Source organism: Danio aesculapii, chromosome 6, assembly GCF_903798145.1.
Source record: "Danio aesculapii chromosome 6, fDanAes4.1, whole genome shotgun sequence".
Taxonomy (NCBI): Eukaryota; Metazoa; Chordata; class Actinopteri; order Cypriniformes; family Danionidae; genus Danio; species Danio aesculapii.
In genome coordinates this window covers 28,967,683-28,991,596 of record NC_079440.1, presented here as the reverse complement: position 1 = coordinate 28,991,596, position 23,914 = coordinate 28,967,683, and the positions used below count along the sequence as shown (strand labels likewise).

General features: G+C 37.0%; 2 protein-coding genes across 2 annotated transcripts in view; both read right to left on the bottom strand.

Moving 5' to 3' along the window:
- The window catches only part of dipk1ab (divergent protein kinase domain 1Ab), a 41,205-nt gene extending 34,128 nt beyond the window's left edge, over positions 1-7,077 (bottom strand). The window contains 3 exon segments of the mRNA XM_056459063.1: positions 6,820-6,903; positions 6,986-7,033; positions 7,036-7,077. Of these exon segments, the coding sequence (XP_056315038.1) occupies positions 6,820-6,903; positions 6,986-7,033; positions 7,036-7,077 (174 nt within the window).
- Positions 7,078-8,251: 1,174 nt separating this feature from the next.
- Positions 8,252-23,030, bottom strand: zbtb11 (zinc finger and BTB domain containing 11). Its single transcript, XM_056459893.1, has 10 exons — positions 22,503-23,030; positions 20,198-20,418; positions 19,508-19,739; positions 17,165-18,165; positions 15,626-15,925; positions 15,133-15,529; positions 11,886-12,003; positions 11,609-11,767; positions 11,272-11,447; positions 8,252-9,260 (listed from the first exon to the last, which is right to left on the bottom strand). The coding sequence occupies exons 1-10, from the start codon at positions 22,810-22,812 to the stop codon at positions 8,740-8,742; spliced, it is 3,435 nt and encodes a 1,144-aa protein (XP_056315868.1). The 5' UTR covers positions 22,813-23,030; the 3' UTR covers positions 8,252-8,739.
- Positions 23,031-23,914: the final 884 nt, after the last annotated feature.

Genomic DNA, 23,914 nt, shown 5'->3' with positions numbered 1-23,914 from the left:
GTGTATGGATTTTCAGTCACATTAAGTCAGGCCATGTGGCTTGATACAAATTTTTTCAAAATGCCTGCTTGCATTGAATTAAAGTGCAGTGCAGTATATATGGACTCTTGCACCAAAATAGATGATACTTGTTACACACTGGCATATAAGCATTGTAATACAACCTATGCAGGGTGAGAATTGAGTGAAGAAATGTTCAGCCCATTGGGACCAGAGACTGGGAAGTCTACAATGCATAGGGGTATAACCATGTGATATTTTGTATTGAGCCACTCATATTACTTTCCTGCTTATCTTTAAAAACTGAAAGTTTGTCTGGACTTGTTGTCTGAAGGTTCCCTATGGAGTCTTCTCTATTGAATGTGCTCTTTCCCTTATGATACTCGCAGTATTATAGTTTCAAACCTTTTGCAAAAAGAGAAACCTTAAAACCCAAAAGCAACATGTCACAGAAGAGCTTTTAATGTCTACATCTATTCTTTAAAAGAGTGTTTGAGAACAGGAAAGGTATTTAAACAATTTTTCTAAATATTATCTTAATATTTTAATATAAATTGGTTTTATGTAGTTTTGACAAACAAAACAAACATTGCAATTTGTTATAACATTAGCACTGCCACGTACAGTTGAAGTCAGAATTATTAGCCCCTCTGAATTATTAGCCCCCTGTTTATTTTTTCCCCAAATTCTGTTAAATGAAGAGAAGATTTTTTTCAACACATTTCTAAACATAATAGTTTTAATTACTCATTTCTAATAACTGATTTATTTTATCTTTACCATGATGACAGTAAATTATATTTGACCAGATATTTTTCAAGACACTTCTATACAGCTTAAAGTGACATTTAAAGGCTTAACTAGGTTAATTAGGTTAACTAGGCAGGTTAGAGTAATTAGGCAAGTCATTGTATGATGGTTTGTTCTGTAGAATATCAAAAAAAAGAAAAGATTTAGATTAAAGGGGCTAATAATTTTGACCTTAAAATAGTTTTTAAAAAATTAAAAGCTGCTTTTATTCTAGCTGAAATAAAACAAATAAGACTTTCTCCAGAAGAAAAAATATTATCAGACATACTGTAAAAAATTCCTTGCTCTGTTGAACACCATTTGGGAAATATTTAAAAAAGATTTTAAGGGGGGCTAATAATTCTGACTTCAACTGTAAATATGAAACAGTGGTGCTTCCAAAAACACACAATATGGATTGGCAGGATTAAAAAAATTAATAAATAAATCACACAGATTAGGTTGTAATTATGTAAATATACAATATGTTAAACAGCACTAGGAACTTGTGATGTAAGAAGCTCATTATAACTGTATTATACCAGGGTGTTATTTTTTTATTGATTGGTTCAAAGGGTATCATTTAGGCCAGGGGTGCCCAAACTTATTCTTATGAAGGGCCAAAAACCAAATTTGATCGAGGCTATAGTGGGCCGAGGGTAAATATAGTTGCCATGGGTAATTTCCTCATTTATTTAATAATATGTGAAAATAACTAGAAAACATTGCTTATATGGACCAATACGGCATCATTTTTAAAAAAAATTTATAATGAACTTATTACAGTAAACACAAAAACAATCTCATTCATAACAGATTTGAGTTACACTAGTTTTTGTCTTGATTTACTCACTGATGTCTCCTGTATAGTCCTCTATCCATCGAGTGACATTATTTACTGTATATTTTTAAAAATCTGATTCATTTACAACATTTAATTGAAACATTTTAAGTTTTTTTGTAGCTCACCAATAAAACAAACAAAAAAGGTTACATCAAATTAGAAATGATGATCTCTTTTAAAATCATTTGCCCCCACCCTCTTCATCCTTCTCACTCTCTTCTCAAATAGGATGGTGGGCCAAATCAAAGGTTACAATGGGCCAACTTTGGCCCGCGGGCCCTACTTTGGACATCACTGATATAGACAAAGAAAAAAATGTACAAAAACAAATAAAATATTTCCTTTAATTAATTATTAAATTATAATTATTGCTTTAAAGTGCAAAATCCTGAAAATCTATTCCAGTCAAACTTCAGGTGTGTGAATCTAACTGCCATTTCTGTTCATTTGAGAACACTAATAAACAGCAGAGCTGAAAACCTCCGCTCATATACATTTTTTATTCTGTTGGCTATTGGTGGAGCTTTGAGAGGATGCTGTATATAAAATATGTGAGAAACTCACCTCCTGAACAACAACTATTGTGTCCTGAGGAATTGAATCGTGCTAACCTTGTGAATTTTATGAAGCACGCTCTCCTAATTATTTCCATACAATGTTTGAGAGCTTAAAGCTGCTATTTTATAATAAATTCTCTGAGCGCCTGACCTCTAAATAGAAAGCTTTATGTAGATGAAATAAAGCAGCCTATTCAGAGTTTATCCATTTAGAGGAGAAAGAAGTTACAGAAGTCAAAGTACCACAGCAGATCCTTCAGGCATACAAACAGATATCATATAATAAATAAAATCTGGCTAGAAAGCATCAGGATTTAACTGTGGCTGAAATTCCCTAAAAATATTCATAATGAAAAAAGAATTGAAGTCTTATTCACAGGGAGTCGTTGTCATTGCCTCTAACTAAAGGAGTGTTCCAATGCAAAGCATGTGAATATCAGCCTCTGAGGTTCATTTGGCCCACAGAACAGCACGTATTTCACATGTTCACTCTCTCCTGTGCTCCTGTAAGCCAGTAAACCCGACTCTGTGTGTGAGGACAGTCAGCACTGGAGAAGACTCAGTAAGCTGCTGAAAGCACACAGGATTACAGTCTTCAGAAGATAAACAAAATGCTTAAAGGAGGGTTGCCATCCTAGTCTGAACCGCTCATCCCTCACACCACAACACTGATGCCATTTCCTTCATTTTGAGGAATGGAAAACAACTAAGCACAATTTCAGATGATCCACCACAGCCTTCACCTGTAATTTATGCATAAGGTTTCCACAGATGAAAATATATATTACTCAACACAGAACACCATCTGAGGGAATTATAAATTATTCACACTGATAGTGACTTTAAACATCACAAAGAAATTGTCAAATTGAGTCTGTGACACCCTCAGCTGTCTGACAGCGCTGATCAGTGTGACTGAGATGAACAATCAAATAAAGACGGTGCTTTATTATAAGTGTGAGCTAAGATTTAAGTACTATCTATTATCTGACACCTGTTTTTAAAAACAGCCGCAAATTAAACATCAGTAACATTCTGATTTATTGATTTAAACTACTAAGTTTGAGGTCCTTTTATGTCAAATAGGAATTTTCATTCTTTCAGAGACAAAATATCTCTGTCATTTTGTATTTTTACATCCAAATTTGCTTGTATTTTAAAATATAAATACAAAAATATAACATTTAATCATTAGTACAACATTGCAGAAGCCTTATTTTAGGCAATTACGAGTAAATGTCCCAGAAAAAAGTCAATAGTAGCCTAACTAGGTTTGTTATTCTCTTCAGTTAAATACATATTGCCAAAAGTGTTGAACAGTTTTGTGTTACCTTTTAATGCACGTAAACTTTAATGACACTCTTAGGGGTTTAATATGGAGTTGGTCCACCTTTTGTAGCTTTGACAGCTTCTGGGAAAACATTCCACAAGTTTTAGAATTGTGCTTATGGGAATTTTTGACCATTCTTCTAGAACAGGGGTCACCAGACTTGTTCCTGGAGAGCTGGTGTCCTGAAGATTTTAGCTCTAACCCTAATCAAACACACCTAAACAAGCTAATCAAGGTCTTACTAGGTATACTTGAAACACACAGGCAGCTTTGTTGAGGCAAGTTAAAGCTAAACCCTGCAGGGACACCGGCCCTCCTGGACTGAGATTGGTGACCCCTGTTCTAGAAGCTCGTTTTTGACGTTAGGCACTGATGTTGGACAAGAAGGCCTGGCTTGGAGTCTCCACTTCAATTTATCTAAAAAAGGTTCTATTAGGTTGAGGTAGAGTGTGGCAGAGTGTGGGGTTGGTTCCCAGCACTGGGCATACTCTCAGTGCTGGGATGCGGCAGAAAGGGTGAAAACATATGCCAGAGTAATTGGCAGTTCATTCATCTGTGGCGAACCTTAAAGCAGGACATAAGTCAGGAAAGTGAGGTCAGGACTCTATGCAGGCCAATCAAATTCCTCAATCACAAACTCATCCATGTCTTTATGGGCCTTGAGTCATGTTGGAACAGGAAAGGGCCATCTCCAAACAGTTTCCACAAAGATGGGGGCATGAAATTGTCCAAAATATAGGTATGCTGAAACATTAAGAGTTCCTTTTACTGGAACTAAGGAGCCTAGCACAACCTCTAAAAAACTATCACCAAACTTTACACTTGGCACAATGCAGACAAGTAGCTTTTCTCATGGTAACCTCCAAACACACACTCGTACACCAGACAGAGAAGCATAACTGGCCACTCCAGAGAACACGTCTCCACTACTCTGGCAGTGTGCTTTAAGCCACTGCATCCAATACTTTGCATTGCACTTGGTGATGTAAGGCTTGGCTGCAGCAGTTAGCCATAGAAACACATTGAGGCACAGTGCACCCTCAGCATGTGCTGCACTCTGTGATTTTACATGACCTACACTTCATGGCCAAAGTAGCTGCTGTTGTTATTGCTTCCACTTTGTAATAACAGTTGACCAGGGAATATTGTTAGGAAATTTCACAAATGCACATTGCACAGGTAGGGGAGCGCAGGGCACAAAGTAACGTGGGGTAAAATGTAACACAGAGTTTTAAGGTATTTGCTCAGGATTAACCATGACATGCTTCCGGGGTTTTCACCACAGTGTCAGCAGACGTCTTGCTGCCAATTATTGAAAATGTTTGGCGAAATTTGGATGAGAAACCCAGAAAAAAACATTTTTGCAGCATAAAAGTATTTTTTATTATTGTCAATATTTTTTTATTTAAAAAGAAATCTGTGAAAGTATGTATGCAAAATCTTATATCGTTATGATTACTGTCTTCTAGGCTAAAAGATGCAACTCTTTTGAAAGATGTAGAAAACACACAGTGACTGCTAGCCAGTTTTGAGGAAAACACGACACAGCCGAGTTAGTTGTAACAGGGTGTTACAAATAAGCCAGACACTGTTGAGCACCAACTAAACTAACAAAATCATTTTTGAATTTTGAGCGCAATGTTGAGTTTTTATATAAAATGTTTTTTAATAGAAAATGTTTTTTTAATAGACAAAAAAATATTTTATTGCTAATATTGCAAATAAATGAGTTGTATAAAAATGGATAATAATCCAAATAAATCCAAATGTGTTATCCAATAAATATTGAGGAAATATAGATATTACTTAAAGTAAAGTGGATTCAAATTAATTGTGTAAAATCTGCCTTTCTAAGCATGTGTTACAACTAACCTTATGTCTGTTACAACTTGCCCCTCAGATGGGGTAAATAGTATCATTTATACTCCTGGCATTTTTGGCAATACTGCACAGAAACCATAAGTCCGGCGATCATACAACCAGTGCTCATTTGTAGGAGAGGCGTGTGGGTTGTTGGCAAAAAACAAATGGTTTGTCTAACCCCATTACTTTGTTTATTATTTGACAAAAACCAACAAGTGTTACTTTGTGCTCAACTCTCCCCTACAGCACGGTGTTTGAGTTTACGGAGCTCCTGAAAGCGACTCATTCTTTCACAAATCATCACCCTGGTTTTATCTGCGTTCTTAATGATTTTGAGATATTGAGCTTCCAAGTTTTTGCATTCCATAGCAAACAGTATGTGCGTAACATTTTTTTAAATGTAAAAAAAAAAATATGTAAACAATTTATAAAATCCCATAATCCCATAATATAAGTTGTCATTTAATGAGAATATGTCAACCCTACTGAAAAAAACAGCCTAAACCAGCCTAAGCTAGTTGGCTGGTTTTAGCTGGTTGACCAGCCTGGTTTTAGAGGGGTTTTGGCCACTTCTTAGCTGGTCAGGCTGGAAAATGACCAGCTAAAATCAGCTTGACCAGCCTAGCCAGGCTGAGAGCCCAGCCAAAACAAGCTATGTCCAGCTTAAACCAGGCTGGTCAAGCTGGTTTTAGCTGGTCATTTTCCAGCCTGACCAGCTAAGACCAGGTAGAAAATGGCTGGAAACCAGCCTGGAAGTGTTAGTAGAAGTAGTCTGCATAGGTGCTTGATTCTGACACCAGTGGACATGCAAGTGATTGGGTTACCTGAATTATACGCTTTGAAGTGGTGTCCCAAAACTTTGATTAAAATAGTTTATGAGCTTGACGATACTCTGTAGCCTACTGTTTTGATGTATAAAAGGAGGTCACACATCTCCGATGCACACAAACACAGCGCCCCTATGAGTTTGGAAATTCACGCTTTATATTGTGCATTAAATGTTTGTCAGGTAAGGGAAATATTTTCAGCAGGACTATCAAATGTTATATATACACAGCAGCAGTGTTGCTACAGCAACGAGAGACCCGCCGATTGATAAAACGCAGCAGCATAAGCTTCAGATGCTCCGGTAGAGGTTTTTTCAGTTGCGAAAACAGTGTTTCGGCGATTTACCAAGATTTTTTTAATGAGGCCGGCGTATAATGGTCGCAAACACCGATGAAAAGAGTCGCGGATGTCACTGGATGTATTCAGTCGCTGTAATAACGCTTGTTGGATGAGTGAAGCTTTAAGCGATGAATCCTTCAGAAACTTCTGAGTCCAAACGGGATGACAGCATCCCCCTTCATCCATTCAAATCTCACAAGCCAATTATTCCAAGTACACAGACTGACATTAAAGCCGAACGTTTGTAAACATGAAATTTGACGTCTTACCTGGATATAGACGGGTCGCTTCAGCCAGATCCACGGTATCAGACCCCGTGCCATGATCAAAACACCACATTTCACAGCACTAACCTACCACAAATACAGCTTTAGAGCACAGTGAAGGACATTTAAATGATGTAAAACATGAAACAGAGTGAGCAGTGTCCTTTACCAAGCCAGGGTGTTTCTCGCCATTGGGAGCGCGGATGATGAAGAGTGTGTGATGCTCCTCAGGCGCCGCACCTCACGCGCGATGAGCAACATCTGCGCTCACATTCACTGGATGAGCACGAGACATCACAGCCGCACATACCCTGACAATATGAGGAGGCATGCGGCAGTTTGGGAACATTCATAAGGCTTTGGTGATGAAGTTGATTTCAGAATACGAAGAGGCACGCTGGAGGGCAATCATTTAAACAAATAAAAATTAATGGGCTATACAAAAGTTGAAATAATGCTATTTTGACAGATAAGCTTAATTAAAGGGATTGTCCTAATAAAATAGAAAGTATAAGTATCTGTATGTGTGTGTATATATATATATATATATATATATATATATATATATATATATATATATATATATATATATATATATATAATGTATGTATGTATATATATATATATATATATATATATATATATATATATATATATATATATACATATATATATATACATATATATATATATATATATATATATATACATACAAAAATGTCGTTTGAATCATTTGATGCTACATATAAAGAAAATAAACACTTGATTTTCATTTAATCTGTATACTTTGCTACTGTCCTACAAACCACAAAGTTTTGCAATTGTTAGCGATACATTTTAATAACCAACTAATACTTTAATTGCACTTAACATGCTTTCTACATATATACAATCTCTTTTGTAAATTGAATTTAAATGTCATTGCCTGATTTAACAAAGGAATTGTATAGCCTTAATACTAAAAAGTTATTTTCATACACAATTATGCGTACATTGATACTTTAATGTTATCAATAAGTTACTGTAAAATATATAATTTTTCCAGCTAATATTAGTACATTACTATTATATACTTTAATAAAATAGCTGATTAAAAAAACAACATACTGTAGCTTTTTACTGTATAGCTTGGGTTATACAATTTATAACAATATATGTCTTAAAATCATGAACCGCTAAAGAGATTACTATAATTTCTTGTATGCTAGAAAAAAATGTAGCCAGACCATATTTAGAAACTACATTATAAGCCATAAATAAAATCCAATAGCTTTAATCGTAATCTCTATAGACTTTCTAACAGCTAGCACTATATTAAAACCATCATAGCACATTTATATAAGGGCTGCTCACTCAAATCTTGGGATGCTGGTAGAGGCGTATGTGGATATATTTTCATATTTCAAGACATAAAATGCAAAACGGGAAAAAAAAATAGCACATGGTGCATCCCTGTAGACAGGGAGTTTTTTTATTTGGTTGTCATTTCTGCAGCTATACATAGTACTCAGCTGAGACCGAGAGGCACCGCATTAAACCACAGACAAGAGCCTATGGCCCTTTTGCCAAGACTGTTAGAGTTTATATGCGTATGTTACAAATAACCAAAAAAATAAAAAAGCAGCCTTGAGAATGAGAAAATGTAAGCTAATTACAAAAAAACTCTGTTGTATTCTTAATCGCTACTGTATTACAATGCCAATTATTGTTTACAGAATAATTACACTGTGTACACATTATAGTTTACTATAATGCAAAAGTTCACACATCCACATCATGCACTGATTCACTCAGACAAACACACTGAAGCAAGGGTGTTTTCAGAAAAAACCCTTTGAGCTTATTTTAATTTACATTTTACAACAAAAATAAATGAGCACTTTTTTACATTATGACACAAAATAAGACAAAATAAGCAACGTCTCATTCCACCTCGGCCACATGGGCCACCTCCACCTCCATGGTCTGGATGATCTCTGGAGCCTCTTCCACTTTAACTGAGGCCTGCTGTGCCAGGACATAATTGACCACCTGCATGATGCTTTGATCGGAGAGAGTGGTGACTGCGGCGCCATCGTTCATGGCCTGCACGGCCTCCACCGTCTCTTCTGTGATGAGCACGGTCTCGATCTCCTCTGTTGCTGGAGGCTGTGGAGGCTGAAGTTCAGGAGGAAGCTCGGAGCTCAAGATGCTGACAGCGTGCTCCACCTGAGTGCCTTGGTTGTGGAACTGAAGAGTGTCCTTCTCCAACATGATCTTGCCAGGCAGTTGATCTCCGTGAAACTTGGTTATGTGTTTGCGCAGGGTTCTGGCGTCTATGTGAGCCTCCTGGCATAATGGACAAACGTAGGGGCGCTCGCCTGTGTGAGTGCGAACATGGCGCTTCAGCGAACGAGCATCAGCCCAAGCTACGCCACAGGTCAGACACTCAAAGGGCTTCACTCCTTTTGGAAAAAAAACAATAACAACATCTGTGTTGCTGAGCTATTCATATCATTTTAAGTGGCTGACATCCAAACTAATAGTAAGTTGACTGTGAAATTGCCCAAAACAAGCGTGTAAATGTTGAGGACAATAAATTATAATGAATAACTCAGCAGGAAAATAACTGAAGCCTAACTGTTATTCATGATAACTCAAAACTTCCTGTTTTAAAAGTCTGAATGGAGACTGGCAGCGCCACCTACAGCTAAAATGCAGATGTGCAGATTAGACAAATCTTTCAATTCAATGCAAATCAAACAAGAACAATTTATTTTTCTATTCACTTAATTATTTTCAAATGAAAATAATCTAAAACTAGAAGTAAAAAGAATTTTTAATAACTTAATTACACATTTGCAAGTATTTATGGAAAGCATTAATAAAAGCTAGACTATATATAGCAGATTTGGATGTCCAAATCTGATCACGTGATCAGAAATCGGCCCGATCAGGATTTGTATTCTCATAATTTTAACACATCTATAATTATGGGGTGGGCGACGCAGTGGCGCAGTAGGTAGTGCTGTTGCCTCACAGCAAGAAGGTCGCTGGTTCTGTGTGGAGTTTGCATGTTCTCCCTGCGTTTGTGTGGGTTTCCTCCGGGTGCTCCGGTTTCCCCCACAGTCCAAAGACATGCGGTACAGGTGAACTGAGCAGGCCAAATTGTCCATAGTGTATGAGTGTGAGTAGATGTTTCCCAGAGATGGGTTGCAGCTGGAAGGGCATCCGCTGCGTAAAAACGTGCTGGATAAGTTGGCGGTACATTCCGCTGTGGCGACCCCGTATTAATAAAGGGACTAAGCCGAAAAGAAAATGAATGAATGAATTATCCGGTGGCACAGAGTTAAACCTCTTTCTTGACTTCACACAGAAACAACCATGCATGCGGCATGATATCACTTTGGTTCAGAGATGCTATTGGTTAAATGCTGGCAAAGTAGAACACGGAAGCAGCGTGAAGTGGAAATCGCGAGTCTGTCTGCGGTCTGGAGGTATTATAAAGTTGATGACGACACCATTGCCATAGCAAACTGTGAGATATGTAAACTTGTGATTGCCTGCTGCGTATTTTAAGTTGAGGTGCTGTTTGTTTTTATATTAGATTTGTTTTATATTTACTGTTGCAAAAGAAGTCCAAAAGCATTTAACATTTGAGTCCAAAAGAAGAATTTATCTGCTATTTATTACTTGATTGTTCAAGCTACCTCACAGAAGTGCTCTGTTTGTTAACAGAGTTGTTGAATGTTAAAATAAGGTGAATTAAAAAAAAAAAAAAAAACACCCTAGATCTGTTTCTTCGCTCTTCTTTACTCTTTTTTTATGTATTATTAAAGTATCAGATCGGGTTTCGATATCAGTAGATACTCGAAATCAAACGACGCGGAGGTAAAAAAACCTGATCGGGACATCCCTATATATGCATATATGATTAAATGAAAATTACTTTAAAATACTCTCTAAATGTTTCTTTAAAGTTTCATTATTAAAAACAGACTGAATGCTTGAGTTCCCACTCACCAAAAATGATGCTTTTACTGTATGTTCTGATAACTCTGCATAAAGTGTTGCATATTTCTTTTGTTTTCAAGTGCAAAAACGTCTAAATATTCTTCAATCAAAACATAACAAAAATACATAAAAGAAGTCTTGTTTTATAACAAACTGATCAAGAGTATGATTAAAACAACAACAAAACCTCAATTAACAATAGTCATTCTTATTTTAAAATTAACTTCCTTATTGTTCAATTTCTTGGAAAACAAGACTTTGGGTTAAATTTAAATTAAATTGAAGTATCTCGATGTAAGAGCTTTTAAGAATCCAATCTTTCTGCTCTGATTTTAGACCTTTCCAGACCTTCGTCTGTAAAAGCGTGTATTAGCACCTACAGAAACCCTTTATATTTTCCAGTTTTGCTTTGTATGTTTTTTTTCCTCTACAGTATGCGATTATGCTTGATCCCCCACTCACCCTGGTGATTATTCATGTGGCGGCGGTACTCTCTGAGCTGTGTGAACTTCCTCCCACAGTGTTCACACTCTCTCTCCAAGTTCTGCTTCACTCTGCCCTTCTTTCCATGCGTGGCTTTCTTGACATGCCGTCTGAACAGAGCCTTCTCAAAGAACTCCTTCCCACACACATTACACCTGCCACGAGGACGAAACACACCATATAGTTCACAGTCTAACCTTGAAAAAGTGAGTCTAGAGCTCACATAAAATAAAAAGAATGTGAAAAAAATGCAGTTTTTTTAAATTTTCTGCTTGTATATCTAGACACAAGTGTAAAGAAACCTAATTTTTCTTACCTGAAGGGCTCTGCAACACTGTGCGATTTGACGTGCGAGTACCAGTCTTTTTTCCAGCTGTAGCATTTCCCACAGACCTGGCACTGAAAGGGCTTCAGGCCTAAGTGCTTGTTCATGTGCTGCTGCAGGTCTTTCGCTTCAAAGAAACTCTTTTCGCAGCTATAATGATAGAACAAAAGGTGTCAAACCATTATGCTGGGAAGACAGGTGAATAAAAGTTTAATCGGTGAGTTCATCGAAGCAGCCGTATGTGTGGGTCGAGGGATAAAGCACTCACTGAGAACAGTGGAATGAGCGGACTTCAGGTTTGGGTTGATGCTTCTTGAGGTGTTTGCTCAGTCCAGATGCACGGTGAAAGGATGCTCCACACGTCGTGCATAAGTACTTTGATTCCCCTGTCAAACAAACTGCTATTATGATCTACTCATTAAAATAACTGTTCACCCAAAAATTTAAACGACTTCATAGTTTACTCACACTTAAGCCATCCTCTGTGTATATGACTTTCTTCTTTCAGACAAACACAGCTGGAGTATTTTATCCTGGCTCTGCTTTATTTTTAAGCTTCCAAAAGTGCATTAATCTGTCAGCAAACTAACCCATTCACTGGGATTACCCCATATCTTAGGAAGCAGATTGTTGTGTTTTAGTAACAAAAATATATATATATTTTTTAATTATTAACTCCAATCATTGACTTCCGGTGAATGTATGTTATGGGTAGGGCCATACAGAATCTGCAGACATTTTTTGCCATTTCTGCTGAGAATTTTGTAAAAAATTTGCAGATTTATGCTGAAATATTTAGGGAGTATTGTAACTAAAAACTTAATATATGAAATAAAAATAATAGCTTTTTAACTTTTATTTAATGTTTTTACAATGCAAATACATCTAGATCCATTTATTTGGTAAACAAAGCAAGTCTCTCGTATAATAGATCTACTAAAAGCCAGAAAATATTACTTTACAAGCTGTATTGTAAATAAATCAAATGAACATTTTCAAATTAGTCAATAATATTACTAAAAAATGTTTAAAAACTGAATTAATATAAATTTTACACAAGTAAATTTGCAAAAAAAAAACATTTGCAGCTTGTTACTTCAGTTGTTTGTGTTGTGACCAATCTGCTGCACGTTTCTTCAGCTGTTTCTGTTGTGACCAATTTGCAACACGTGTGCTGTGAAATTGATAAAGATTGTTTCTTTATTTGCTGGTGTTTTTAGTAATTGCATGTGCTTTCTTAAATTGCAGCGTGTTAAACTCTCTCAGCCACCGTAAACATCTACATTTCTCTGAATCTAAAAAACATTACTTTGGGTACATTTGTTTTGTTTCAGATACACGTCCTTCTTGTAAACATCCAAGAGAAGTTGAGGCTTGTCGTATAGATCACCTAGACCCCCATTAACAAACCTAACCCTAATGCTAAATCTAATCTTAAAAAAAGCAAACATAAGACCTCTTGCTTTAACCTCTTTTGTGGAACTGTGTTTTAACCGGACTCAAAGATCAACCCTAACTCTCTGCATCACGAGTATAACAACGTACATATATATAACATATAACTAACAAGTTGATGTAAATGTATTTAATTACAAATCATAAACATTAAGTTATTTGTAGTGTTTATCAGGCAGGGTTTGACTTTTTGTTTAATTACCAGCCCCTGTGGCTAGTAGATTTCCAACATTACTAGCCACTTGCCATTTTCACTAGCCACAATTTTGTTGTTGGGTAAATATATTTTATATGTATAAATTTGACTTTGACATGCTAAAATTACTTGATTTAGATTTTGTGTTATGTCCACATTTCACTTTTTGTGTGTGTTGTGTATTAGCTTGCTTCATGTGCATAAGCAAATAGGTTGTGTTGCATTGCAATTAGTTTTTATTTCACATGACTTTTCAGGGCTCAAAATTAAGAATTTGCCAAATTTATCTCTGACCACACCAAAAATAAATAATTATTTCTTAGCCACAATTTTTATAGCAAAATATAGCTGTACATGCGCTTTATAATTCAACAAAACCTTTTTTTTTAAAAAGTTGACATTTAAAAAATAATTATTGTCATGTATCTAAAACATGCACAGTAATCTGTCCAGGCTAAAGGTCCCAGATCACCAGTTTACTACACATAAACGGGGAGTTAATCTCATATTAAAGCAATGTTATTGTAAAAAAAAAAAAAGATTATTAAACTATTTTAACAAAAATAACTAAGCAAAAGAAAGCAGGTGAAAAAAAATACTGTGAGTGATGATGAAAGAATGATCAGGTGCACATGGTTAATGTTAGGCCTGTTAATAATCTGTTAAAAGGAATAATTAAAATGAAAGCATAGACCGATGCTGCTTACAAAAGGATATATAAATATATTTTAAATCTTGAGCTCTTAAAAGCAGCAGGACTGTGGGTGCACGATCATCGCTTTTTGTCCAGTCTAATTCAAAGAGAACCGATTCCTCCAGGCACGGTTGCATAGCGCAAGTAAACAGGAGCGTGCATGCTTTTTAAGTTGCGCGCATCACATCACCTGCGCGACTTAAAAAGTGCGCAAGCTCCCGTTTACTTGCGCTAAGATCGCATTTGCACGCATATTGGGCCATCCTTATTGGATCCCTGCTTTTAAGAAAACTACAAATTAAAAACGATTTCCAACCAGCCAAAGTGGCTAGTGGGAGAGTCTGTCTAATCCGCCACAGCTGAAATCTACCCGCATTTGGCAAGTTAGCGGGTGTTAATGTCAAGCCCTGTTATGAGGTGTTGTGCATATAACTGCACAATTTCTTTCTTTGATGTCCACTTAACTATTGTTAGTGTGAAAAGGAACAATTGTTGATGTCTTATTGCCACATAGCATTCATGTTACCTAGAAACTGCAGTTAAACATACAGTTTAAGTCAGAATTATTCGCCCACCTTCAAATTTCTTTTTCATATATTTCCCAAATGATGTTCAACAGAGCAAGGAAATTTTCACAGTATGTCTGATTATATTTTTTCTTCTGGAGAAAGTCTTATTTGTTTTATTTCGGCTAGAATAAAAGCAGTTTTTCATTTTTATGAACCATTTTAAGGTCAATATTATTAGCCCCTTTAAAGCTATTTTTTTTTCGATAGTCTGCAGAACAAACCATCTCAAAACAATAACTTGCCTAACTTTACCCTAACCTGCCTAGTTAACCTTATTAACCTAGTTAAGCCTTTAAATGTCACTTAAAGCTGTATAGAAGTCTCTTGAAAAATATCTAGTCAAATATTATTTACTGTCATCATGGCGAAGATAAAATAAATCAGTTATTAGAAATTAGTTATTAAAACCATTATGTTTAGAAATGTGTTGAAAAAATCGTCTCTCTGCTAAACAGAAATTGGGGAAAAAATAAACAGGGGGCTAATAATTCAGAGGCGCTAATAATTCTGACTTCAACTGTATGTTGCGATACGTTCGTATTTCTAATAAGCCTGTGTTGCACCTGTTTGTCTGACACAAGCAAAAGTCATGCGAGAGTACCTGTGTGAATGCTTGTATGTTCCTCCAGGCTTCTTTTAGTGACGAAAGACTTCTCACAGACCGTGCAGTGAAATCTCTTAAGGGAGTCGTGCAGTGCCCTGTGCATCTTCAGGCTGTGCTTGGTGGCAAAGCTCTTCCCACAGACTTTGCAGGAGTGCGGCCTCACCCCCGTGTGGTTCAACATATGAATACGCAACGAGTACAGCTTGGGCATAGTCTTGCCACAGATGTCGCACACAAACTCTCGTCTGGTGCGGAATCTGGCTTGATCATCTGAGCCCTGAGAATCTTCTGTGGCCATGGCTCGGGTCAAACTGGCTCTCTGACTCTTCTGATGCTTGTGACGGGCCAAATGCGCACGGAGCGAGGCCGCGTACTGGAACTCCTTATTGCATATCTGTGAGGAGAAAAGAAAAGTTAGAAAGTGAATTAATAATGCATAGCATAAGGTCAGGTTAGAATGGTTACATTTATTCAGGCCAAGGGTACGTACGCTGCACTTGAAGATGCGAGCCTTCTCGTGTTTCAGAGCATGCATGATGAGTGTGTATCTCCTTTGAAACACCATGCCACACTCATTACACGCATGTTCTCCCTCCACTGCTCCTTCAGAGTCTCCAGGCTCCTCTTCCACAGTTTCTGGCTGCTCTACAATAACAGGCTCCGGTTCCTTTGCTGAAGTCACTATAGCATCGGGAGCAGCCTCCAAGTTTGTTTCTGAAAACTCTGTCTCAGGATTCTTCTTCGCAGACTGAACTGGTCGCCCTCTCTTGGCAAGGCCTTTCAGAGGTGTCTGGAGACATAGCGAGATTCTAGTAAGACAATGTGGCAGACTGACTTTGTGCTTTCTCTTGCTCTACTTATACATGGCTCAGTGAACAACAATATCTTATTGGGGTCAAAGACAAACAACAGTGTCTATCATATTTCCTGGTAAGTAAATAAATCCCAAAAATGCCAACAACACCTGGCCAAAACTGCACTGAGTATAAATAATGTGAAATAGGTCGGGGTGTCACGGTGGCGCAGTGGGTAGCATGATCACCTCACAGCAAGAAGGTCTCTGGTTTGAGGCATTTCTGTGTGGAGTTTGCATGTTCTCCCTGTGTTCCTGTGAGCGTCCTATGGGTGCTCCGGTTTCCCCCACAGTTCAAAGACATGCGCTACAGGTGAATTGAATAAGCTAAATTGGCTGTAGTGTACGTGTGTGAATGCAAGAGTGTATGGGTGTTTCCCAGTGTTGAGTTGCTGCTGGAAGGGCATCTGCTGAGTAAAACATATGCTGGATAAGTTGGCGGCTCATTCAGCTGTGGTGACCCCAGATTAATAAAGGGACAAAGCCGAAAAGAAAATGAATGAATGAAAAATATGCCACTGATAGCCCTAAATTAAAATATATATAATGTTGACTCAAAACAAATGTAAAGCTAAACTAAAACTGGTGGTGTAAACGTGCGTGTGTGTGTGTGACATTCTGAATTATGTATATTAATTTTTTCCTTTCAGATGGTTATAAATCATACCATGAAATTTGATTTTACATGGTTTTGTAAATCATTTCTATCATTTTCACTCCTTACTGTCTTGATACTGTGTGGATAATTTTGTAATAAATTGGCTTTTCATAAAATGTCAAGTGTCTGAGTTTCTGCATTCATCCCCACATGGTGAAGCAGTTTTACTAAATAAAATAAATAAAAAACACTGTTTACATCCATATTTAGAATTTAATAACTACTTAATAATAAAGTTGTTAAAATAAAAAGAAAACAAAACTTCTCCTGACCTTATTAAAATGAGTCTCAGTTGCTCACAGTGCCTTTAGGACATGACATACTTTGCAAAAGGGTGAATCGGTGCCACATGAGGGGAACTATTGAGCACCCTTTTAAGCCATGAAATGACAGATGGGCCCCCATGTGGTCTTGTGGACTGCACAGATATGCCAAATCTAGATAAAGGGCACCGTTTGGGACAGGGCCATGATCACATTTACAGTTTAATCGAACAGCGGGTAAATGAGAGAGCATACCTTTGCAGGAGGAGAAGTGATTTTTTCCTCTTCTTCAGTTTCAAGTCCCATATGCAGACGAACATAACCTCCTTCCCTCACAGATCGTTTTCTCAGGTATCTTTTGTTGGGATCTATGCATTCATCTTCTTTTTTTTCCTCATCCTCAACCCCCTCCATCTCCACGGGCTCGTCCTCTGATGGCAGAGGAGGTGGTGGTTCCTGTTGCTTCACTTTAGGTGGTCTTCCTGGCCTCCTCTTGAGCGGTGCAGGGGATGGCTGTGGTGCTGCTGCTGGTGGCTCAGTTTGGTGTATGGGTTCAGAAGCCTGGGGCTCATCCTGCACAGCAGGGGGCGCTGCCGCAGCTAAATGCACAATCTCAGAAGCGCCTGTTTTGCCAGGATCCACACTAATGAGAAAAGCTCCTGTTTGCATGCTCTCTACGACAGGAGTGTCACCAACTTGTGGTTCTTCTACAGACCAACAGGCCTGTACAACAGCCAGGGACTCACCCGAACCTGCCTGCCCAGAGTGAGTGACCAAAGTCATGGTCTCGCCCTCCTCTGTCTGGCCACTGTGGGCCACCATAGCAAGAGATTCTGCTGAACCAGCCTGTCCGCTGTGAGTAACTACAGTCATGGTTTCTCCATCTACAGTTGCGCCAGCCAGCAATGCCAGTGATTCAGCCGTGCCGATTTCACTTGTGATTACAGCCAGGGATTGTCCTGCTTCAACTGTGCCATCGCTCTGCATAGTCACCACATATGTTTCAGCAGCAGTGGGTGTGATTGGCTGAGCTGGCACAGGCTGGTTGGGCAGCACAGTGTGGATGTCTCCTCTCTGATAGACCATCAGCTTCTGCTCCTCCACTTTCTTATGCACAGACTCACATATCTGAAGAACTTCAGCCATCAATAAATGGCGTGCCAGCGTGGCAACCTCTGCCATCACACAAAAGTTGAAGGTCAGATTGGAGGTGTAGGCAAAGTCCAGCAATGGCAGGAAACTGGCTTTGCTGAAGCCTGTTAAGTAAAAAAAACAGATGAGAGACAATTACAATACAAAACTCATACAGGTCAAACATACTACATATTAATGTTTTTAAAAGAAGTCACTTTTGCTCACCAAGGCTACATTTATTTGATCAAAAATAACATTCAGACAGTCATGTTTTGAAATAACTTTATGTAAATATATTCTAAAATATTTATTATCCTTGAGAATCAAACCTAAAAAGTTAGCATCATTATTTCAGTCTTCAGTAGTCTCTCATGTAATGCTTCAGAAATGATTCCAATATGCTGACATGCTGCTCTTGTGATCATTTAGGTTTTCAGTTTTTGGGAAAAATACTGAGAATTCATTCAAAAACCAAAAAATGCAAAAGTTTCCAAGTTTTTTTAAAAGTAGGGTATGACAAGTTTTCTTAATTTAGAAAGCTTAATGAGAAAAAAAGATTTATGTTAGATCATTTGTTGTTCATAATGTGCAAGATGTGCAAAATTAAACATTCAAAAAATATACACCTTTTTAAATTATATAAAAGTATTTAACTGCACTTGCAAGTAAATCATGTACAGTGATCTGCATATATACGTACACCCCTTTACAAATCATTTAGGAAGCTAGAAAATATTATATTTGTGCACATACATTAGATTAGTCAGTACTGAAGCCAAATCTGGAGCTTATCTAACAAAATAACTTATGATAACGGTCCAAAAACAAGTACACCCAAATTTACATGTTAGAGAAAAATATTAAATACAAATTTAAAAAAGAAAAAAAAAATCAAGAAGCAAAAAAAAAAACTTACAAATGTTGTTGAAATTTTGTAAGGTTTATTTTTTTTGCAATATTTTGCTTGCATTTAATTGTATTGTCTTTCAATTTTATATATATGTTTGGTGATTACAATATTATTTAATAAATATATCTGTTTAATAAATCTGTTTTGATTAAATGCACCAAAATAAATTGTCTATTTACTGAGAAATTGATAAAAATATTCATTTTCAAAATGGGGGGTACTCAATTATGCTGAGCACTGTAAATATATATTTTTCTTTCGGTAAAAGGTTCTGACAGATCATTTATAATTTATTAGAATGAACTGTTAAGACAGAACTGTTGCTGGTTATAAACAGTGTTTCTGATCTGCCACTCTTGAGGCTGCATTTCAGATTTTGCTTTGTCAATGGGGACAAATGGTCCCTAGCTCACTAGAGTTTGGATATCCAAATAAAACACATTTATACTGGACATAATAACAATGTTACACATTTAAAACCTTGACTTTGTTTTGTTTTATTAAACTCTTGAACTGCTATCATTTCTATCAATAGAATTCTGCATTTGTCTCACCGGAGAGGTCAACAACTGCTTCATGACTGGACACAGCACCCTTTTCCACAAAGAGCTCGTAAAAATAATCACTGCAGGAGGCCAGGACAGCTTTATGTGCACGATACTCCTCGCCCTCGATGATCAGTGTGATGTCACAGAACTCATTATTCATTCGCTGCAGGTTCAGCTTGTCCAGCATTGTCTGCCCATGCTTCTGTAAAAACTGCTTGACAATTCCCTTGCTGTCCACCTAGAATCACAAGTGAAGGAAAAAAAGAATTTTAAATCTCATTTAGTCATCAACTGTATTTGTTACAAAACTTAACTGTACTTATATTCATTTTAAATTGAATACACATGTTATATAACTTGACATTATTAAAAGTGGTCTGATTTATAAAATTTGCATAGCAACCGTCCAACAAATGAACGTACAACAGGTTTTTTTTTATTTATAAAGGATTATGATTCTTGTGATGGTCTAAAGTGGTTCAATTATGTTAAGTATGTTTACTAAAAGTTTACTTTCAGCTGCGCATTCTTCCATCAAGTTTTTTATCCTTTTTTTATTTTAGATCACAACTTTTGCATTGAAAGTACATTTAAAAATGAGACAGCTGGTCTTTTATAGCAATTAGGAGTTCCTATTTTAAGGAATTTCTGTTAACAATTTAAGATTCAGTGACATAAATAACATAGTGTACTTACAAACACCAGTTCATGTTTATCAACTGTAGTGGACTGCTCCTCGTCCAGATCCTCATGTATTTCATCATCCTCTTCCTCACTGGCACATGCAGAGGAGATCTTCTGTCTAACTTGTCGGACAGCTTGTTTTGTGGCATCTTCAGTATTGCTTCTCCCCTTCTCCTGCTTGGTTTGGCAATGATTGCATTCCTTGATGCAGTCCTTCACTTGCTTCAGCACACCTGTGATTAGGCAGAGGTTTATACAACATGTATTTTTACATTATATACAGCTATAGGGAAAAATCAAGAGACCACTGGAAAATTTTAAAGTCCCCATGAACCGGAAGCTGCGATCGTTATTTTTTTCGTATTGTGACGCAGTTCCTAGAGAAACAGAATTTAAATAAGCAAACAGTGGGTGTGGATTAGTTTTTCTACTGCAGGCTGAATGGATGTAGTAAAGTAGGCATTTCATACAGAAAGATTTGGAAAGGGGTTTTAGAGGAGTTATTACAACCTAATAGACTCCTCCTACTCACCATTTCTGTTTGTTGTCAAAACTGACAGTTGGATCAGCGTGGTTAATTTTGTTAGCAATGCCAATAGGGTATAAGCGGAAGTATGCTAAAGGACTTTTGATTTGTCATTAATCTGGGTTGAGCGATTCTGATGAACTGTATGCCGTTACAAAATCAGCGCGTTTAAGGTCTGTTTTCTTTAAAAACGATAAACACGTGAGTGATATCCAAAACAAATCGGATCTCAGACTGTACAAGTAACACTGCATTCAATTACATTTTTCCTCGCCATGTCTTTAAAATATGAACATTTATTTTTTTACCTCAGTATGTTTAATGGAGCTTCTGCGTTAGCCTGCCGATTCTGACGGGCGCATGCGAGTAAACGGCTTTTTGTCTCGTTTTACGCTTGAGAAACTAAATGAATGCCAAAGTCTAACTGATTGTATTTTAATTACATTACAACATCCATGCTGTAAAAGGAATCGTATAAAATGGAAAAAACTCACATTAACCGTTCACCGGAAGTTTATCAGTATGGAAAGAAAAACTAGCTCCGCATATACCCTATTACTTCAAAATCACGTGATCTGAGAATTTAACGGAAAACAAACAGGAAGTGCATTTTCAGATTTTAATTAAAGATTAGTAGGGTAAACTTTTTTTTTCTTAATGACATGCACAGTTGAATTGTTCACCACAAAACTGGCAATGCGACCTAACTAAATCATATGGTTAGTTTTGATTTCTTGGGGTTTATTTTGAGTGCGTTTGAGTAAAATTGTAATATTTGTTATATATATTTTTAAAGGTCTTCTTAAATTAAGTAAATAAATAAATAACAAAAAATAGCTATTTAGAGATTTTTATGAGAAGAGTCAGATAATGAACGTTTTCTTTTGTTGTCATTTAAAATTAGAAAACAAAAAACACATTTTAATTCTCAGTTAAAACATTGCGTTGCCTAAAAATTAATTTAAACATGTATGTGGGGAAAAACATGGCACGTTTTTGTTATTTCATACATAAAAATTCTACACACTAGTTTCATTCTGTAAAATACCAATAACATTTCTTCCATATTTAAAATAAAAATGTCCCTTAGAGACTTTATTATTATATATTCTAGTAGTTTGCAGCAAGTGGCAAATCATACATTTGAAACCACAGTCAATTACCATTTTGGTGTTTTGCTGCAATCCTCAAATAGTATTTTATTATTTCATCAAATTATAATTGGTCTATATATTTCAGTCAATCGTATTATGTAAAAACTAATGCTACAATTAAAGACATTTTAGCGTGTCTTATGTAAATCGTGTTTCTACTACTGATCTACACAAAACACACAAATAAACCAAACACTTTCTAATGTATGAGAGGAAATACAGTCTGTATTGAGTTTATTGGATGCTTGAACAAAAAAAAAAAAACATTTTCATCTCCTACCCCTATATCTCACCGGCGTATTAATAATTATGATGACAATAAGAGGCAATTGTGTATTCTAAATGCCTGATTCATCTTACCTGACCAACTTAATATGAACTTATTTGTAAAGCATGATTATGCGATTTACCGTTACACAGCCTGTCACATCTATAACTACCATAAACCTCACTGACTTTATTCCTACTTTTCTTTATCACAGACACTATCCAGGTGTTGCTTTCTTTCCTGTCACTCTTTGGAGTGTGACAGACTGTGCCAGAAACATTAACATGACACCAGCTGTCAGACAGCATTACAGAGCAGTGTGGCATCAGTCTGGAAGCTTCTTGGTCATTAAAGCAGTTATTCTCGTACCTCTCCACCAGTATTTCTGGGAGATGATCTCCCACGTCTGCTGCTGGTTGAGGTGTTCCCCTCCGGACGTGATGTGCGCCTCCGTGATCAGTTCCTTCCGCCTGTCGGCCGTCAGCACCACTTCCAGCTCCGTGAACTCATCCAAGCCTTTCTGCCGCCGCTGGTAGTAAAGGATCCCATTGCGCACTATGTAACAAGCCGCTGCCTTTCGGATCTTCCTCTTGGTGTTGCCGTGCGTGCCCGGCGCGTAAGGCTCGCGTTCATCGGTCAAGTAGCGCTGGATGGCTAAATAACTCTCCTCGCTCGACATTACACCGATTAATGACGCTCACGCAACAAAAACAAGACACATCGGCCAATGAGAGGTATTCTCGAGCGCAGAATTCAATGACGTATTTTTTCAGCCCTTTTGCGGTTCCATGGATGTCCCAGAAATGTATCGAGGGTGATATTTCTGAAATGTTTTCCAAGTGGGAACGTCAGTTCTTGACCGTGTGGGGTAGACTTGCATGAACAGACAAAATGGCTGCTGCACAACCGGATGTTGCGTTTGAAATGGCGGAAGCAGCGACGAGCACTCCACACGAGTAGAGCGTCGCGGAAACGGCAGAGCGCGCTGTTTACCAACAAGAGCATTCTTTTTTTTATTGCACTATAACCTGACGATTCATTTTCTTTTCGGCTCAGTCCGTTCATTAATCTGGGGTCGCCGGAGAGGAATGAACAGCCAAGTTATCCAGCATATGTTTTAAGCTGCGGATGCCCTTCCAGCGGCAACCCATCACTGGGAAACACCCATACATACTCATACACTACGGCCAATTTAGTTCATCCAATTCACCTACATGTTTTTTGACTTGTGGGAGGAAACCTGATGATAATAACAACACAAATACAATAAGGCAAAATTCGATGAACAACTTTCATCTACATTTACAGAACAGAGCACAATCAATAATCAAATCAATAGGATAATAATACAAATAAATACAATTTAAAAATGCTGTAGAATAGGCACACACACAAAAAACAAACAAACAAAAAAAACATGTACACTACCGGGCTTCAATTTATAAAATTTTTTCAAGAAACTAAACATTCTTCCTAATTTAGATTTGAACAACTTTAAAGATTTACAGTATAACCAAAACTCCTTTTGAAAAAACTGGTTTTGTTTTAAGGCACTTGCATTTATGAATGTACAATTTCTCCAAAATTAGAATATTTTTCAATACAAATGGAATATTAACATCTTCCCCTAATTAATATAATTCGATAATAGAGCTCTTGGAAAAAGAAAAGACACGTTAGTTCTACTTGGATATTCATCTTGGGTTAATATTGATCTTATTATTTTATTAGGTATTTTACTCTCAATAAAATCTTGTCCATTTATCAACAAATAAGGCAGA

What these genes read in the sequence shown, in the direction of transcription:
- zbtb11 (XM_056459893.1), bottom strand. Translation starts at nt 22,812, where the DNA reads ATGTCGAGCGAGGAGAGTTATTTAGCCATCCAGCGCTACTTGACCGAT. An exon ending in ACATACAAGCATTCACACAG is followed by an intron (nt 12,004 to 15,132) that starts GTACTCTCGCAT and finishes TTTGTTTGACAG; the next exon opens with GGGAATCAAAGTACTTATGC. An exon ending in AGTGTTGCAGAGCCCTTCAG is followed by an intron (nt 11,448 to 11,608) that starts GTAAGAAAAATT and finishes TCCTCGTGGCAG; the next exon opens with GTGTAATGTGTGTGGGAAGG.